The sequence below is a fragment of the Phasianus colchicus genome, chromosome 5, assembly GCF_987193195.1.
Source record: "Phasianus colchicus chromosome 5, bPhaCol1.hap1.1, whole genome shotgun sequence".
NCBI classification, from domain to species: domain Eukaryota; kingdom Metazoa; phylum Chordata; class Aves; order Galliformes; family Phasianidae; genus Phasianus; species Phasianus colchicus.
In genome coordinates, this window is record NC_143440.1 from 55,292,912 (window position 1) to 55,313,562 (window position 20,651).

At 45.2% G+C, this 20,651-nt stretch overlaps 1 protein-coding gene across 1 annotated transcript in view; it reads right to left on the reverse strand.

The window, feature by feature from the left end:
* Positions 1-20,651, reverse strand: part of PRKCH (protein kinase C eta) — a 108,131-nt gene that overhangs the window by 5,817 nt on the left and 81,663 nt on the right. The window contains exons 11-12 of the mRNA XM_031605318.2: positions 13,503-13,641; positions 12,424-12,612 (exon numbers count right to left, since the gene is read on the reverse strand). Of these exons, the coding sequence (XP_031461178.2) occupies positions 12,424-12,612; positions 13,503-13,641 (328 nt within the window). The remainder of the gene's footprint in view (positions 1-12,423; positions 12,613-13,502; positions 13,642-20,651) is intronic.

Sequence of the window (20,651 nt, forward strand, 5' to 3'; positions counted from 1 at the left end):
GGCAAAGGTTGGGCTGTCTTATATGGGAAGCGACTCCAGTCTTTATCAGACAATTGAGCTGAAAATCAGATGTGCAAACCATGATTCCAACAGAAAGAGCACTGGTTTTGCACCTACTGTCTTGTATGAGAGATATAAATTAATATATGGCATTACTGAAATCAGTTTCCACTAGAACATACAGCTAATCCACTCAAACCCTACCTGGATTCACCAGAAATTACTGCACTGACAAAAAACTGGATGATGCAGTTTGCATTATGCAGGAGGTCAGAAAGAAAGAAGAATATTATGGCCTCCCAAAGCTTAAAGTCCACAAATTCTTCTCTCTCTCTCTACCTGAGGCAGCACTGACATTTCTCTGCTGCAATAGGGCAGTATCTGAAGGTCTGTCTCAAAATGGCTCCGGTATCTGATGGCATTTAGAGCACAGCAAACAAAGAACTAGGGATTTCTGAGGAACTTAATGACGAGCCCAGCTTTCATCTCTGAAATAAGTACCCACAGCTCTGACCATATAAGCAGCACCTCTGAAGCAATCAGAAGGATGGGTAGAGCTGTGTGCCCAGAGCACAGATGCTGTCCTCTACCCAAGGGCAGGCTGTGCAGGGGAAAGCTTTTTGGAAGTACAGCTCACCTTGACTGCATTCAGAAACAGCCAGGCTCTGGGGCTGAAAAAAGCCTTCCAAAGTGTTGGCTGCTCCTGGCATCCACAGGAAGGCCAGGGTCAGACTCCTGCGTCACAGCTAGGCTCAGGTTGGGTAGTGTCCTTCCAAGTACAATTCTCAATGTTTTTGCAGGTGGTGAAAGAAGACGTTCGGCAGAAAGTTTTTCATGGCAAAATGTAATCTCCCAGTGCTTATTATCTCTAATTTTGCATGATTATCCAAAATCCATAATGAATGTCACCCTCTGGTATGCTAAGTCCAATGAAGAAACACAGAAAAGTCCAACAGTAACACCAACCAAGTAAACTAGCAATGTTCCTTAGCAAAAAGAAACACATCATCACCAAAAATTAGAAGGCCTCCCAGCAAAATCAATAGTAAGTCAACCAGTGTTCAACTTGAACTTGGCCACCAGGCCTTGGCTATGATCACATCCAGCCACGGGGAGTGCAAAGAGCACCCCTGGGCTGGGTCCCTAAGGGCAGACTGGAGCAGGGCTCTCACTGACCTCAGCCAACCCCTCAGCAACAGCGCAGCCAAATCCAGCAGCAGGAAAGAGCCAAAAACATGACTTCATGAAACCATTTGAAAAACATTTACTGAAAGAAAATGCAGCAAGTCACGACAAGAAGTGAAAAGGTGGAGATTAGCCCTTGTGTGAAGTTACCAGGAAAAAATGCAGAAAAAGCAGCGCCAAGCAGTGGGAAAAATCTGCGTCAGCCCTGGGAGCTCAGCCCATGGCAGGTGAGGGAGTGCAGCGGCTGCCGGGGCACAGGGACCATGCTGGGAAGGGTTGGAGTTCCCCAGCTGCAGGACAGAGCTGTACTGTGCTTCTCCAGCACTGCCCACGTGCTGTGCTGCAGCTCCTGTCTCAAGAGGCAGCGTGTGTAAATGAATGCAATGGCTTGGAGGTCTGTGTGGGGATGTTTGTACAAGGCAGATGTTTGTAGGTGCTCATTTCCTAGCATTTAGAGGTTCCCTCTCTCAATAGTGACATTCTGATAGGTTTTTACGTAATTCATTTGCGTGCTACTTGCATCAGGATAATTCATGCTGTGAGTAATATTACAGTGAATAGATTACATGAAGTTCCTTCATGTTCTAGGAAAGCAGTAACAAACCCAGACTCCTCCACAGAAGAAATGCTCCAGGAATACAATCATTCCTTTCACACTATCAGCCATCTGGAAGAGAAGTCCATTGTTATTTCTTGTGTTAAAGAACATCTTGGATGTGCCAGCTCCCCCCAGCACTCTGTTGCACTTGGCAGAGTGCATTCACCTTGAAAGAGAAAACACTGCCTCCGAGCAATGCATCTGTTAAATGCAAGCCCACAGTATTCCCCATCTTGCAGACTGGCAGGACAGAACCAGAGGAACTCATGCTTTGCTTTGTTGAGCCCAGGGCAGCCTGCCATGGATATGAGAGCAGATCTTTAGTTCCACCTCCTCACCACAACAACTTCCATTTGCCTCAAAATCTTCTTTACAGAAGTACAGAATCGCAGAACCACAGAAAGTCGTGGGTTGGAAGGGACCACGAAGATCATTCAGTTCCAACCCCCCTAAGGCAGGCAGGGTTGCCGACTACTACATCAGGCACCAGCCCAGGCTGCTCAGGGCCCCATCTGTGGCCTTGGGCCCCTCCAGGGATGGGGCACCCACAGCTCTGGGCAGCAGTGCCAGGGCCTCGCTGCCCTCAGACTGAAAAATTTCCCCAATATCTAACCAAAACCTCCCCTCTTTTAGATCAAAACCACCACGCCCCCCCCCCCCCCCATCTTATCACTATCCACTTGTGTAAAAGTAGATTTTTAGTTGATTTCTTCAGGATTGTGCACACACAATCAACAATCCCAAGCTGTTAAAAGCAAGAAAGATTTGCCAGTTCACAGCATTAACTTTTCCTGCCTGTTGTTGCTCCTCGTGTTGCTATCCAAGTACAGACCAGCAGCAGAGAAGGTTAAGGCCCCACGGTCTCCCCTCTAGTAATGAGGAACAGTGGGGAGATTGCAAGATACAGAACATACTCATGTTCATTAGGATTCATATGCTGAACTAACAGGGCAGAAATTAACTCGAAAGGAAATAAGATTTCTCAAAGATCCATTTGATCTCAGACAAAAGGGAATCGTTACATAAATAGAGCAATTACTCTAATTAAGGCTTCTCTCCATGAATCTCCTGACGGAACGCTGCAGTTGCTGAAAACAGTTTGGTTGTCTATTATGTAAGGCAAACAGACCTGCAGTCTGGGGTTTCACTACCCCTCATCCACCTCTAACAAAGAGAAGAAAAATGACTCTATAGCTCCAGTTGTCAACGTCTGTATTATTTTTAATGACTGGAAGTCAAAAGGCTTTAGTATAGCAGAGAGACTTTTTAATTTTTTCTTTTATTCTTAAATGTAAAACTGCCCTTTTGAGCCAGCCTTGCATTTTGCTTTCTTTGGCAAGGCTCCTACCACCCTCCATTGCTGTAGTACCACAGCCTGGTCCCACTGACCACTCTCGAGTGCTGCCTCAATTTTGCGCCGAGGATTTGCTCTGACAGCAGCCACTAATGGCCATGCAACATTTCAGCTTTCCACCCTGCACACAGCAGGATTGATAGCTAAAAACCATGAGTTGCACCACTGCAAACCACTGTAAGCTGGGATACGTGTGCACGTGACACCATGAGCCCATCCCGGGGTCCTGGTGACAGAACTGTGAGCAGGTGAAATCCTCCAGTGCTAAACAGGTCTGGTAAGCGCAGTGCCAGGCTGCAGTACAAGACTGCCCTGAGAGCATTTTAAAGGGGAAGTAAAGGAAGAGATAAAGACAGAATGTGAAGTCTCAGTTATTTCCCTCTCCAGATAAAAAAGGAATGGGAAGGGAGGATTGTCAGCCTTGCTCCTAAATGAACTAAGGTAGGTAGAGCACCTCACACATGGGATGGACGCACCTGGCTCCACATTTCCTGAAGGTTCAACTTTGCTCACTATCATTAAGTGAGACCTGGGCCAAAAATAAACATGCTTGAATAGTTACAAACTTCCTTGCTGTGTTGAAATCTGCCTCCCTGCCTCCTCCCACCCAATTTAACTAATCCACATTAACACAGAATGAAAAGACCACAAACATGAGACGCAGGAGCTTTATACTGGGCTCTGATGATAGTGATTTTAGACACTCCTGACTTTGGTACTCACCTAATAAATAATACAGAGAAATTAACTTTAGTCATCAGATTATTTAACATAGGTTTGAGTCAAGATGTCACTCTATCAACCTGTGTTTTGAGAACGAATGGGCACAACCCAGCTCCCACATGGGTCACCCACCGTATGAACTGCTTGGAGCTTCGATATCAAGCTGCTGTTGTTAAAGTGCCCCAATTGGATTATGGATACACCATGGGGATACGCAGGTCAATTACTAAATCAATACATCAATCAGGGTAACACAAACGTGCAGAGGGAATGAGCAGCACGCTCATTAACAGACAGGGGCATGATCCCACTCTCCTTTTAACCAGCTCTAAGATCTCCCTAGGGTTGCATGGGAAAACAATTAATCCTTTTCTGATAGTCTTGTCAAGAGGAACCGGGAATTTATTACACAACCCTGGGTGGCCTATTTACATAGGGTCAAGTACAAAGGGTACTAAAGTGCCCCAGACAAACCTGTAAAGGCCAATTAGGAAGAAAAAAAAAAAAAAAATCACAGGAAAATACTTCAAAGGAGCACTTTCATGGTCGTGGTTATATTTCAATTCTTTTAATTTCAAAGTTCCTGAAAAGACACAGTGGGTCAGAAAGGTCAACGCTGGGAGGACGAGTGGACAGAAAGACCTACAGCCCTGAACAACTGGGACAATTGGAGATTTATGGCCCTGAGGGGAGCGCTGAGACCCCCCAGTTGGATGCACTGGCTCTCCATGGGCAGAGATGGCCCCAGCTGCAAGTAAGGAGTGGTTATTCCCATGGCCAGGTGGCAGCCAGGTTCTCAAGGGAACTCTCAGCCCTTCTCCAAGATTACATTTTAATGAACTCCACCAAAACACTCTTGAGGGTCTATAATCACTGTGTTTATCTGTGGCAGAGCTGAGCAGTCAGCCCAGGCCACAACCTTTAGGCTCGGCCACAGGAATTGCCTCTTCCTATGCACCAAGAGCAAGCAGAAAAAAGAAAAAGTGGAAAGTTGGCACAATGAATGCCGCTTCACTTTTTTTTTTTTCTTTTTAAATCTCTGGCAGGAAAGAGAAGGATGAATCATAATTGCCACAACAATAGGCAGGGTTAGGAGCTTTTGTTGTGAAGCAAATCTGAGCCTGCATGCTGTGGGCTTAAATAAGAAGCCAATTTCAGCCTATTGAGAAAGGAAAGGTAAAAGATCTGATGACAACTTCAAGATGAATTCGGCATTGGCAGGCTATACACGGATGGCATTAGCTTTCCTTCACAGTGAATTATTCAGAAGCATGAGGCTATTACTGCAGGGAAGAGGAACACATTGGAAAGGGGTGTGATCAATCAACAGAAGAGATTAAAATCACTGGGGAATACTGATTGCTTTTTAAGAATTACATGGCAAAGGGACAGGACATTATAGTAATGGAGATGCCAGCTCAGGCAAAAGAAGTAAGGCTCAGCCCTGTCACTTAACCAGACCGCATGTTTATTGCATAAATGGTTCAGACAAGAGATCATTTTAAGCTGCAGAATTCCTTCTTGCTTGGGAAATAACCGGCTCCAGGGTCCTGCTTTTCCTGCAGAGGCTCCAGAGCCAACCAGGAAATGCAAGATGAAAGCATTTTTGAAAACAAAACAAAGAAAAAATGTTTACACAGATCCGGCATAGAGTTTCACAGAGATTCAAATATCTGCCTGAGTGTGACAGCCAAAGCTTAATCAAACTGTGAAAGGGATTTATGGAGCTGGCCAGCTCTGAAGGGATGCCAAGGAGAATAATTTATTGGAATATTTGAAGGCATTTTTAATATCTGCCTCTGTTAGCTGGCTCCTTGGCTCTGAGGATAAAGCAATGAGCCCATCTCACTCTCTCTTTGATTTCAGTGGGTCCACCACTGTGTTGTTCCTTTTCCTTTTAATCTTTGTTTAAAAAACTCTCCCAGCATCTGGTTCATTCAAAACCAGGTTCATTCTGACTATTCCAGCACTGCATGTGGAACAGATTATGTGCATTTTTCTGTCTGTTTGAAAGAGTCCAGCTCAGATCTGCAGGATGCAAGTGCAAAGAAGAGCCATGTGCCTTGTGCAGCAGCGAACAAGAAATGTGGGCAACATTACACCATCACCACCTGGCTGCCTTGCTTCACATCTCCTCAGCATTTAGGTGAGGACGGGGGAGCACAAGCACAAAGGTCTGGCCTTGCTCACACTGCAGCCAAACTGACTGCCCAGGGCTGAGGGAAAAGGCGAGGTAGAAAGGCAGTGGGAAGCACATATGTATGGTGCCTGGATTTGCAAAGGTGCTCTGAGTCATGCTTCACTTGCTGCAGCATGGAGGGAGGATTCAGGCACCGTGGTGTCTGAGCTGATGACAGTTCCTACTAGTTCTGACCTCCCAGCATCCAGGTGTGCTGGACTGCAAGCAAGCACAGCGCATGAAGAGAAGGAACATCTAAGAACAGTTCATCAGACCTCATCCTCTGTACTGATGTTCAGGGAGCAGCTGTGGAGAGCAGGCAGCTTGGAGCATGCACATCTCTTCACTCAGATGTCTAAAAACCAGCTCTTTCTTTCCACTCCTCTGTCACTGCAGGCTGTTTTCTTAGATTATGTTAAAATCTGCCTCTAAGTCTTTCTGCTGCAAGAACACTGGCCTCTCCCTTCTCTTCACATTAATGACATTTTCAAGTTACTTACAGGCTTGGGGCCAGTCTGGTTCAGCAACGAGTGTTCATCAACCAGAAAACCCTCCTGAAAATAAGCTAAAGCACACACAAAAGGGAGGCTGACCAAGACTTTGGGTGCTCACCAAGACTTTGGGTGCTCCCCTCACTGTGCAGTTCACTCCTCCTCTAGCTCAGCTCAGTCCTCACTTTGCTTTCTGCTGCCATGCTTGTGTGAAGTGCTCTGGCAGTATTTGTTTTGTTTCTCCCCAATCTTCTTTCCTCTCAGTCTGTTACAGTAAGCTCTTGTAGCACAGCCCAACTCTCCAAGGGCTCTGCTGGAGCAATTATCCTATATTCAGCCAGACTGACCTGCCCTATGCTCTGGGCATGTGGGTTAACTGAAGCTCCTACGTATTAATTCACAATAGTAGGAGATTATTATCCTCAATCTGTACTCCCCACGGACTCCTGGACTTAACTCTTACACGCACAAAAATAATAGTAAGTAACATTTAGATCTCATTCGGAGTCACCACTCACAACTGTACTGAAACAAAGAAAAACACTTTTCATTTTCACTGGAAGAAGAGAAAGGAATACATAACGTTTAGTTTTTCCTGGCCTAGCGCTACTTACAGATATAGGGAAGAATAAAACTGTAACATACCCACACCTTTTCTACTATTATTCACCATCTTTCTGTATACGAATATAAAAAAACAACAATCACAAAGCACTTCTACAATTGACTACCCACGCTCCCTAAGTCAAAATCTTGTTTTAAGGCAGAATTTGTCCCCATTTCCAGCAATATGCATGCTTCACCCTCCCCAGCTGGAGAGAACTTGCCTCTGGAGCCACACACAAATGATTACACACCTGCCACCAGCACTACATTGTGGGAAATTCTCCTGTGGCCCTGCCTGCTCTGACATTAAGTGACAGTGGGACCTAAGGCAGCTTTGTATTCACTTCTCTGGGTACCAAAGGAATGACAAACTCCTACAGAAAGTCTGGAGCAGCTTTTTTAATTAGCAAGCTGAACATTGGCCAAGTGGTTGAGAAAGGGCCCCAATACCTCTTTCCCACTGAAAATTAAGTGACTTGGTGCCATCTGCACTACAACATTCCTGAGCAGCTTTTTTGCTCTCTAGAAAAAGCTGTGTGTGCTGCCTCCTAGGAGAGAGGGCTGAGTTACACTGCCAATGACCTCGTGGTACTGAATACTGCTCTACGTACTGGCAGTACAAGCAAGCCAAAAGAGCTAAGGAACTAACTGAAATGCCTGAGTTTCTTGTCTTTTGTCTGTCAGAAATGGGACAAGAGGCTTTTCCTTCTAGATCAGGCTTCAAGGCTGTCTGAAGGCCATAGGGTTGGATTTAAAGTGTGGCACGTTCATAGAATCATAGAATCATTAGGGTTGGAAAAACCATCCTCCAACTCCAACCCAGTCCACCCCCACCAAGCCCACTGCCCACATCCCTCAGGTGCCACATCTCCGTGGTTCTGGAACACCTGCAGGGACAGTGATCCCACCATTCCCTGGGCAGCTGTGCCACTGCATCACCACTCTTGCTGAGAAGAAATGTTTCTTAACATTCAACCACTTCCCCTCCTGCTGCTCCCACACAATCTCGCTCCTGGCTGCTGATGAAAGCCAGGCACAAAATCCTAAGTCCCTTGTGCTCCAAAAGCCAAAAACGTATCCGTAACAATTGGGCTCAGAGCTGGACCTGGTTTCAGCTGACCCACAGAGCATCATTACCTCCACATCCGAGCTTGAAGCACTAATTCGCAGATGCTACAGCCCCTTGATGTTACCTTAGCAACAGGAAGGGAATTTGAAGCAAGGCTGCAATAGCAAAGCCTAAGGGAGCATGGGGTGGGTGTTCACACCTCAGTAGTAGTGTCAGAGTTCACAGAATGCCACATGAGCCAGAGGGGGGAACTGAACTCAGTGGCACAAAGCAGCAAAGACTGCACTAAACCAGAGCACTTCCCTTTTGACTCAGCATCACTTCCAGGCTATTATTCTCTAGAAAAACAGATGAACTTCAAGTTTTGCTTTTGCATGCTTTTCACTATATTGCTGGTGTTGTTTCTTCTCCGAGGTATGGATCAGATTTGCTTTCTCAACTGAAGTCACCAATCTTTCCATCTCTCCCAATCCTTTCAATAATGCTCATCGTGCTAATCCTCCTGCATCAGTGCTACCCTGTGCTGTTCTACCTGAGCCAGACTACTGAAACCACAGCCAGCTTCCTCTGCATCTTCCTCTTCTCTTGCCTGATGTTTATTTTTCACAAGAAAACCACTCAGGGGAATCACCTTTTTTGCTTAACTCTGGTGGTGCTTTCTCCAGAGTACCTGTATTTAACCAGTTGGAAGGCAAACAAGCATCAGTCTGACTTGCGTCCCCCAGAATGCCCAGCCACGTGCCCACGCCTCACATTTTGAAGCAGTATTTCAGCTAGACCAGAAGCATTTCAGAGCTGACATTATGACTGGAGGTTGGTACACAAATGCTAAGAGACAACCTCGGCTTCACTGAACTCAGCTACGACAGGTTCAGAAACTCAGGGTGCAAAAGGCAGAGCACTGTTAACACTTCCCCAGGAAGATACTGCTTTCTAACCTGTGCTGTCACTTGGTTCGGAGAGTAAAAACATCCAAGTTGCAAATCCTCATCCAAATTTCCAAACTTTTGGGCCAACCACTGCTACCTCAGAGGATGGAGTAACTCAATAGACTTTGCCCTCCTCTCCTCATCTGACACTGAAGAAAATCCCTGCAGCTTTCCCTGTGAATTTACTTCCCATTACCCCACTTTTGAGCTCCAGTTCTCACTGGAAGGTCCCTTCCCTCCCCTGTCCAAACAAGCCTGCCTGTTACATACACAGCGTGACTGCACTGCATTTGAAAAAGTCATACATGCAGCAAGTGAAACACGCAGCCAAAATATCACCGTGCTTATGGGAAACAAGAGGGTTGTATTTCATTTTGCAATTCACTCAGCTTAATCCCCAAGCCTCCAGCTGCCTGGAAAGCCACTTTCTTTGCTCAAGCACTTTTTGCTAGTAACGATTCACAAATTCAAAACGCCAACGTGCTGTAACAAAGCAAATCCCAGCTGCACTTTCACTGTAAAAGACACGGTCCAGCAGTCTCTGCTCCCTACCTGCTCACAAAGTTTCTCTTTCACAGCCTCTTCGTCATCAGATATTGGTTATTACTTAACTGATAGCAGAGTATGTGAAAGTTTCTCTTACAGGCACAGATCGCGTAGCACTAACGCCAGTGCTCCTCTGACATTTGTTGCTATGGATAGAGCTATGGAGAGAGAGAATTTTTGAGATAGAGGGCAAGAAAGGATCATAATCAAAGCAAAACTTCTATTCAGACTGAGATAAAGTGGTCTAAATCCATTCAGCAGTAATTCTCCTTTTCCGCAGATCCTTCCTGCCCACAAGCAAATCCATGCCCAATTGGACTTGCCTGACCAAGAAGCAAAAGACCTCGAGTTCATTCTGCCTGATTTGAACCCATTATTCCCTAAATTTCCCAGTGACTCACTCCAGTCATGCAAGGTACATTACACATACAGGGTTTGGGATTTCCCAGTTCCCTGCTCTGGGAGTACTGATTCCATTCAAATCCTGTTCACATACACTGAGCTACCCTGCTTCCAGCACTTCATTGACAGTATCAAGGACAAAAAAAAAAAAAACAAAAAAAACCCAAACCATTAGTGAACAGATAAAGAAAACTTCTTTTAGAGCCCAAATCTTTCTGATTTGAATTCTAAGCATGGTCTCAGGGCACTGAGGCTGTTTTTGTTTTCCTTGGTACTGGTGCTCAAAAACACACCAGTAACACCCACTGCTCTAAATGAGGGTCTAAGAACATATCTTGGTCATTATCAGGAAACTGCAAAGATGAACAGGATGCAATCTTCAGAAATCAGGTGGTTTCTGATGAGGGGAAGTTGGTGACACACAATTATGGTAAATGAAAGCAAAACAAAATAACAGCATCCATGAAACAGGTCCTAAAACCTATTATCCTAGTTTATAACGAAGCTCTTCAAGAAGGCAGACTGACCAAGTGCTTTCTAAACCTACATACACACATTTGTAGAGAACCTCTTAGTATCTACACCTAATCACATCTTCCTGGCAGGGGAATTTGATTTTAGTTTCAGAGCTTTGTACCACTCAAGAGCTAAGTGAATTCTCACTTGTTCTGCTCAAGGTTATAGGCCAGAACTTTTAGTGAGGAGATAATCCAATTATTGAGGCTATTAAGGCCTTAGCCTGCAACATAAGAGACCCCAGGTTTAATTCCCTGCTCTTCCATAGAAGAGCATGCCATGTAATTGCTTATTATCATTTCTGCCACCACAGCAGTTTAGTGCTCTGATTTTCCTTACTTCTAATATCATGGGTTAGAAAGCACTGCCACAGCTGTAAATCAGGCAGCTCACATTCACTTTCTTTTGAGATAAACAACTCAACAGTGATTAGAAGGTGCTCACACGGTAATGACCATGCTGTATCTACAAAAAATAATATTACATCAGAAGACTACAATAAACAATTCTCCTTAAAGATTCTGGCTACTAGATTAGAGCCCTGACAAAATCAAACTCTCCTCTAAATGGTTCTTTAAATATTTAATTTCTCCATTTCTTTGAGTCAGCACTCCACACATGACTATAAAATGCTATCTTATCCAATTATTTCTTTGACCTTCTATTACCATTTAGTAAGACCAAGCCTTGAGTACATCTGTCTTCACAGTGCTTTGCAAGAAAAGGACATACTCTGATCCTTCTCTGCAAGAAGTGTGCTTAGAAATATGATGAGATGTGATCATGGGCAACAAGAAGTCAGTAGCAGAATAGCCAAGTTAGGTTTCCTGATTCCTAGGTTAATACCTTTGTCACTGATCCATGACAAAGTCAGGGATCTCCAGTACACTAGGCACTGTTTGTACACGTACAGTCTGAAATCTAAAAAAGCTCCCTTCTCACATCACAGGCAAATATGTGAGACACAGGATAAGAGAGGTCCTGGGAAAATTCAGGAATACATGCTAGAACAAGAACTAAGTGTAGTCAGCAGCAGCTCTCCTCAAACTGTTTGCTGTACAGCCCTCCCATCCTTTTTTCCCCCAGGCACACAAAAATCAGAACCTTATGTACACAGATAGACACTGGTCCCCAGGGGAAAGCTGACAGTACCAACACTCAGAACAACGGATTATCAGGAAGTCTTCACTTCACTGACGCTTGAGTCACATGGAAATCACAAAATCAGTGAATGGCTTGGGCTGGAATTGACTTTCAGGACCATCTAGTTGTAGTCTCCCACCATGGACACAGACACCTTTCACCAGACCAGGCTGCTCAAAGCCCCCATCCAACCCGGCCCTGAGCACTTTGAGAGATGGGGCACACAGCTTCGTTGGGCAGATTGTGCCAAGGCCTCACCACCCTCACAGTGAAGAATTTCTTTCTTATATCTAATCTAAACCTACTTTTTTAATTTAAAACTGCTACTCCTTGTCCTGTCATACAGTATCACTGCTAGTAATACTGTATATACCTGCTACTTCTGTTCTGGAAAATGACCATGTGTTCTAAATCATTAAGCCAGCAAGAGAATGCCCAGACAGGCAGACAAGTACACACTTTGCTTGCCAAGTTGGCTGCTGGACCCTATAAAGGACATAACTCTGAAAGCATACTGAAGTGTGGCAGGATATTCTTTTTTAGTTTATCTTTCAGCCCAAGATAAAAAAAGGGCCAGGGTCAGGGAAACCGCAATTTCTGAGTGCCCACCAGCCCTGTTTCCTTTTGCTAGGTTTAGGCTGAAGAAAGCCAGGAAAGAATGAAGACAGCAGAGGGAACTCACCGCTTTGAGGATTGCCACTGCGTCCTGCTGGAGCCATGATGGGTAGACAACTTCATCGTTCAGAATGGCCTCAAAGAGGTCGTCCTCATTCTCTGCCTCGAAGGGCGCGTGGCCACACAGCATCTCGTACAGCAGCACGCCCATGGCCCACCAGTCAACATCAGGGCCGTACAGCATCTCTTGTAGAATCTGGAAAAGGGATGAGAATGACATGTCACCCCTAGAGGTTCCTAAACTGAGCCAGAAAGGAAAAGAGATTTGGAAACACCATTGCAGAAGTTCTTGCTGTGCCCTAACAGTTCTCTCTGCTATGCTGGCTGGATGTCTACATGACTTATAGCTGGGAACCCCTTGATCCGCATTAAGGTACATCAGATCTATTAAACAATTGAATTAGCTTGGATGCTCACTGGGTCAACAACACCTTAGAAATGATGCTAGAGTTTATCAGGAGGAAAAAAGACATTTCAGCTAAACTATCTGAGCCTCAGAAGTGGCAGAGCAGTCATGTGCATGAGCTGATACCGCCTTTTCCTTGCCCCTGGGAATGAAATGCTAACAGCAACACTTTCAGCCGGAGTGGGGAAGCAGCATGAGTGTGTAAGAAATGCACAAACACCAACCACAAACAAAAATTCATTTGTTTTGAAAAGAGGATCTGAAACTACCTGTCAAAACATCTGTCAGCTTCTGGAGGGCAGCTGCTCCTTAAAGAGGTATTTATTAATTTTGTAATGAGGTTGGTGAATGACAGGGAAGGGAATAAGGTAGAAAAAGGAAGAGAAAAATGAGGGAGAATGTGATGTCCTTTCAAATCAAGCTGGGCCAGGATCTGTATGTGCCTCTTCCTCAAGTGTTTTTGCAGTTGTAGCTCCACTTTTTACCTCACCTTTGCTTAAGAAAAAGCTATGCTTACCTTGGTGCCTCATGTTTTGTTTGCACCAGGGACCAGTAACAGAAGCGTGCATCTAGTAGGAAACCTTGCACCCAGCAGCCAAATAAGGTCTAACTAAAGACACCAGAGAGCAAGCTGGGTGCTCATAACTGACATTTCATGGCCAAATAAAGATTCTTCATACCTCTGGAGCAATATAGTCTGGTGTACCGCAGAAGGTAGCCGTGGTAATGCCATCGTGAATGCCCTCCTTGCACATTCCGAAATCTGCCAGCTTGCAGTGTCCCTCATGGTCCAGCAGCACATTGTCCAGCTTCAAGTCCCTGCAATGAGACAAGTTGCTACGTGCTTGGAGCAGCCCCAGCACAATCGGAGGCAGCGTCCCAAGCCCCAAAAGCTTAACTTGTAAACTGGACAAACCTCATTGTCATTAAAAATAAAACAGAAGTAAAATAAACAAAAGTCACGCAGGAGGGGTTTTCTTTTGATTCATCTCTTACAAAAGGGAGGGAGGAACAAACACTTTTCTGCCAAACTGCATTTAACATGGGTAGGTGCTACACGAGTTCGCCCACATGGCTTTCCAAACACACCACAGGCCTGACCGGCAGAGCTCCTGCTCGCTCAGATCTGAGGATCACTGGAGCAGAGGTTGCCAGAGCTGTCAAATTGTGTAATGGTGCTCTGATGCAGCAAAACGCCGCACAGGTGACACACTGTGATTTGGCAAAGCACCACGCTGGGGGGAACACATCCTCTCAGCTCCTGAGGGTTTAGCTCCCAAACTTCCTTGTATGGAGACAAATTTGACTGATAAACCCCACCCGCAAATTCTTGAAGTCTTTAAAGCCTTCCCAGCTGCACCCCTTCCAGTAGCTAATGCAATAACCTATTTCCCTCTGCAGTGCTCGTTGGGGCGGGGCCTTCCTTGTTTCATATCTGTTCCCTGCCATGAGAGTCCTGGAGCCAAATGCCATCAGTGAGCAAGCTGCAGAAAGGCACATTTTCCAATACATCACCTGTAACTGGAAGCACCTCATCAAAAATAGGGCTGCAAAAACGACAAAGTCTTCAAGAAGCTTATCAGGGAGAATGCCTTAGGGAATAGCCTGCAGTCATAAGTACCGTCAAGAACAAGACCAGAAAGTACAGGGTCATCTGCAGACTTAGGCAATGCCTTCCTAAAAATACATACTAGCTCTTGGCACCTCTGCTTCTCAGCTGTCAGACAGGCTCCACGCACCATCACAGATGGAGAAAAGCAGCTATGATGGGAGTGCAAATAGGTCACTTTTTTTTTCTTCACAGTTTGGAGAAAATCTACATGAATGAGTGTCCAAAAACATCTTGGTAGTTGAGCATACTAAAATAAAAGTTTATGCTGCTTCTCGCACAAGATGCATTTAAACATCTCCAATACAGAATGAATTTCCAGGTCACAGCTCTCTCACAGTAACTATCTCAGCTGAGGCTAACCTTGGCCAAGAGTTCTGCACAGACCTCACAGAAGCTCTGATGCAGGGATGTTACCATCAACGTTCTACTGAGATGGATGACAGGCTTATGGGCCTAGACAAAGCCCATTTCAAAGTCATTTGTGTGCCCAGATAGAAACAAAAGAATCTAATTATTTGAGGGTCTCAGGACCCCTTTATGAAATCTACACTGGAAATCTAATATATTTTGACCTCTGATTAGACATCTATTTTCCTGGAAAGGAAAAGCAGTGAGGAGAATGGAACAGAGGTGGCATCTCCATACCAATGTGAAGACCTGTGGAAGAGCTGAAATCTGAATCCAGCTCATCTTCCCACTCATCTTCTATGATCTCGAAGTGAAAATCAGGTTGTTGACTGATGCTTTGCATTTGCGTTCTACAGCCCACACCACCACCAGAAGCCTCTCTAGAGTTTGAGACAAGCTCTCTCACCTCTTCACTGTTAAAATGGAAACATCAGTGACATATTGTGCTACACAGAGCCACATCCTGCCCAAAAGAGATACTAAAAATTATTATTAGCTTCTTTTGAATGGTTGGGTAAGCAAGGGGTGGAGGTTACGGATTTGCCCATGTTTGCTAGAGCCAAGACCGAACACTGACTTCCTGAATATCAGTTCAAGATCTTAATCACACAATCACACATCCTCTCTCTCCAACTTTAACAAGACAGAGCAACAGAAGCCAGTAAAAACCCCTCTGTCAGGATGCTGCCCTTCCCAAAAGGCCACTGGCTATCTGGTGGCCTATCTGGTGAAATCTGGAGGTCAAGGACAGTGCCCATGCTTGTCTTACACTGCAGTATTTGCTCTGGGTGGGATGCTCAGCAGAAGATACTTATTTTTCTCCTTCTCAGAATTAAGCATAACCGTTAAGCCGTGTGGGCAAAGGATTAGCTGAGCACAATGAGTAGTATTGTACGTGCTCGTCCAGGACAGTATGTCTTCAACAGCAGTTTACAGTCAAAGCTGCTGTTGCTCTTCCCTGTGGTTACTGGCAGAGCAGGGAAGCCCTCCAAGCATAAGGGCAGGCCTTGTTTCCAGGAATCTGCAGTGATGTGGTTGAAATGCACAGTTTATTCTTGGCTTGGTGTTAAATGCAGCAAATGCCTTTTCAGTCCTGAGCAGGCCTGACTTTTTAGGGAGGGCACACCTAACCATGTGACCAGAAGGAGAATTTTGGTGATCCTGCTTGGGGATCCCCATTCCAGACCTCCTCCCACTCCCCAGAACATCCGCCATGTCCTGAAGTGCTTAGGAAACATCTCAAAATACACCTTCCTTATACCTGAGCCAGAAGAAACGCAGCTACGTACGTGGACTAAATGAGGCCACAGTTGTAGAGTCACAGAATCACTACAGTTGGAAAAGTCTGCCAAGATCTCCAAGTCCAACCCCAGCCCACCCCCACCATGCCCACTGTCCACATCACCCAGTGCCACATCTCTGTGGTTCTGGAACACCTCCAGGAATGGTGACCCCACCACTCCCTGTGCAGCTGTGCCACTGCATCACCACTCCTCCTGGGAAGAAATGTTTCCTAATATCCAACCTGAACCTCCCCTGGCACAATCTAAGGCCGTTCCCTCAGTCCCTCACGCAGAGCCTGAGGAGCAGAGGCAAGAACCTGGCAAAGGCAGGGCCTGCATTCCCTGCTGGCTGCACAACGCAGTGCCCTCATCGCAGCACTGAGACGGCAGGAGGTGCTGCAGGTGCAAGGCCTCTCTCCTGCCTGACTGTCTCTCATGACCAAACAGACTTCCCAATGCTCCTTGCTGGCCAAGCCCCCAGAAGGCCCCACACAGAAGGCCTTATGGAGCAGGTCTCGTAGGCTGGCCCTACAGCTAGGCCTGGCCATGCAGCTCTAGAGCAGATCCCTCCTGCTACGTCAAGCCCATTGAGCTGGGCCTTGGTTTCATTGACTGCAGCAGCCATAAGCTCTGTACTGGCTGCACTATGCTGACAGCTCTCCCATGCATCCCAACCACGTGAACCAGTGTGGCCACGTGAGAGGAAAAACACAGACAGGTTTCTAAGATTTACAAGGAGCTCTTCATTTCAGCAGCAAGGATTCCGGGAAGCTGATGAAACTGGAAGCCATCCAGCTCACAGGGCCCAAATCTACCTCATTTCCTTAATACTTGCATTTTCCATTCAATATTTTTAGCAGTTCCATGAAGCAAGAATGGCAGAAAGGTTCTCTGAGGACTGCGTTTCTAAGGTCCTGCTGGGGCTCTGCCTTAAGCCTTTCACTGGCAACCTTCCCCTGGAAAACAAATTTCATCCCGACTCAGAAAGGCAGCCTTTGTCCTCACACGCAGTTATGGCACACTGGGTTAACAGCATCATTTTATTCTAGACCCAGAAGAAATGACAAAATGAGCTGCCTAAGTGTCCTTCACCAAGAGAGGTGTTCTTTACACATCAGCCACTTCAGTCTGACATTTGTAAAAAATGCTATTACAATTACAGATGATCCAGGCCTTTCTGAGACATGTCAAATACAATTTCCCAGCACCGGCGAGTTTTGCCAATGAAGAGGTGTTTGTTATACAAGTACCTGCCTCTCACTCTGCTCAGATTGCCTCACTCATGACTTAGAAATATATTTTGAAGGATGAAGCTTTGTGTTTTTTTCCTCCATCTGGCTTCAGCACTCTGTGTTGCAAGGGCTGTGCATGCAATAAGGAACTCTGCAGGAGCAGCTGGCTTCCCATTTCAATTGCCTCATGGTGAGGTCCTCCTAGGTTTGGAAATCCCAAAGGCACAGTTTAAAGCTCATAAAAGTCTAGAGATCCCATCTCAAGGCAAATGATTTAGTCACAAAAGATGTGGATACAATACAGCAACAGCTAGACACAAAGGGAGCTGCAAGGAGAATTATACTCCAGTCAAATGAGAAAAAATATACATTTATATCTCGTATATACCACAAAATACCCAAACCCAGAATTACCCACACAATTTATTTTTTTGGCATTCCTGAATGGGAACGTTTTGGTTTTTTCAGTCTTCAGCATGCAAAGTAATTTAGATATTCCTTTGGAGTGAGCAAATGTGCACTTAACCTCCTTTGCATGCAGGGACTAGACTTTGATTTTTCTCCACCTCTTCTGTTGAAATCATTTTACCTTGCAGAAATACGAAAATCTCCATTACGATGAAGAAAAAATGTGTTTCTATTGCTTGCTTTCCTAGCCAGAGCAATACATCTTTCCATCTCCTGCTGCTCCAGTGAAACTGTAATTCCTTTTTCCAGAATGAAACAACTTCAGTGGAGGAGAATGAAACAGACATAGTGGGCAGAGCAGTGCAGGTGTTAAGGTACTTACCCTAAGGGGAAGGATTTTCAAGCTGGAGGACCTACTCCAAATATGTACTGGGACAACACATTTACACTAATACTTTGACTAAATAAGGAGGGGAGCAGGAGGAAGCCTCTTATTGAGAAAAGCCCTAAATACCTCTGTGAACAACATTCACAGCTTTCCTTTGCATAACACCAAAATTGAAATATCCTATGGAACTTGAAACCAGCATTCTCTCGAGCTGCAAAAATAAGTCGTTTTTAAGACATCCTAACAATCATTTTGGGGCCAACTGAAACTTCCTTTCCTTCCTTCTTTCCACGCTAAGTTTTGGGGGCTCACCAGCCAAACTCAAAGAATATAATTGATTTCACAATGCCATCTCCCACTGGTTTTGGAATAGGGACATCCAGGTTTTGTTCCAAAGAATTGAAGAATTCTTAATTCTTAAAGAATTAAGCCTGGGAAAAGAATTAAGGAATTCAAGCAACTAGTTTCCAATCCCACAAGTCTTAGGTTGTATAGAACTCACTGTTGATTAAAAGTTTCTTCACAGAAAACGGTTTGCATCTCCCCCATTCTTCCAATAACAACCACATCTTTAGAATAGGGAGAAACATTGAAATTGCAAATGAAAAACCAGGTTACCAGCCTTTGAAAAAGGAAGCCACAAAGCAGAGATCAGAAAAAGATCAAGCTGTGTGGCACTTGGGAAAGCAGCTTGAAAGCCTTAGGTTTGTTGCTGAATGAAATGAAGAGCGACTGCTCCCTTTCAGCCTCGGAGGCTTATTCCAATGTAACTCTTATGATGCTTCAAAGGGGAAAATCACAACAGCCTGAGCAATCCTGCAGTGCCTATGGATAGCACTGATTCCTGGGAACAGAACTGAAGGAAGAACTGAAGGTATCATACAGCACTGTTGTACAACAGCCTCTGGGGTTGACATGCTGAGATACTAAGTGTCGCTTTACCCACCCACTACTATACAACATAGTCTCTAAATCCCTGTGGGATTTAGTCTTGATCTCTTCCAGCCTCAGCTCCACAGTTAAGCGAAGAAAAGGATGTCAGAGCTGCTTGTTTCATCCTTCAGGTACTGCATGGAGTTGCACCAAAATACAGCTCAGGGAATGCAAAATGTTAATTCAGCTCCAGACTTTCTTGAAAAACATTCTCCTGGGTAAAGAAAATGTCCCATCTAGTTTCCAGCCAACTTCTGAGATGCAATGGCAAACTCAGGCTTACATGGGACAAACCAAGGACAGCAATCAAGGAGAGAATGGAGATCTCTCCATGTATATGTAAGTAAATTCATAATTACAAGAAAGCAGGAATGAAATGGAAAGAGGTGCTCTTCTCCACTGTTCCAAGATCCAGAAGTTACTTTTCAAAGCTGCCTGCACCTAGGTGCTCAGTGTCCATAAATATGGGCACAATTGCTCCAAACAGAATAGAATTTCTCATAAAAAAATGAAAACAGAAGTATGATATCATAATCAAAGAATAAAACTAAGACCCAGTCTAAGTGGCTTGAATGAGTGAAAACTGCCTGTGCAGTAGAATAAAGGCACAGTGGATTTTGGCCAACCAGCCTCCATACAAGTTCTTGCAGACACCAGGCTGGCATGCAGTGATGCAACATGTGCTCACATCATGGCCCAGACACAGAGCTTTGAGAAATTCATGCCAAGTACACGGCCAAGGACCGCTCTGAAGGGCAGACGGGTATCTGAACCTGTGCAAGGCCTCATACCTAGCTATACCCGTACCCACCAATATGTCTAAAGGCACTCTGCATCAATATCATGCACTAGCTGGGATAAGACTGATTAAGCCTTAAAATGTATCCTTGCTTGGCTACTTGGACTTCAGACTAAGACCATCAAACACTTGCATCCAGAAGAGCTCTATTATTATGTTTTACTCTTAAAGTCAAGCAGCCCTCCAAGCATAAGGACAAGTTTCTGCAAGCCACCAGCCCCAGTTAAGGCAGCGCTGAGTGTTTTCTGGCAGATGGGCTGGGAATGGCACTCCGGGCTTCTCCTATGCCCAACTCCTTCCTGCTGGCAGGGGCTCTCTGTAAGCCAGTTCCTGTGACCAGCCCTGTACCCACATTCCCTGGGCTGCTGCTTTGGAGATGAAACAATGCCCATGTGGCTGACTTTTCTTACAGCAAAGCAGCTGGCAAGCTGGCAGTGCTCGGGATCCAGAATCTCTGCTGGTTTGAAATGCCAGCAGTCCCACCTTCCCTCCCTCTGGGCACTTTGGAAAAGTACCTGTGGAAGCTAACACAATTACTGACATGATTTCATTGGTATTGAGATGAACGGGCATGATTCACCCTCCAGTTAAATTAGAGTGGTAGGTTAAAGTATACTTGTATAGACTACAAAAACCCCTGGCACACCGCAATATGTAATCACAAAGCTTCCATCACATTGGTGGGTCTGAACCCAAGGGGCACAAATCCAGGGGGACTACAAAGTTGCTCCAAGTCCCTTCAGGGTCAGGCACACCTATAAGAGCT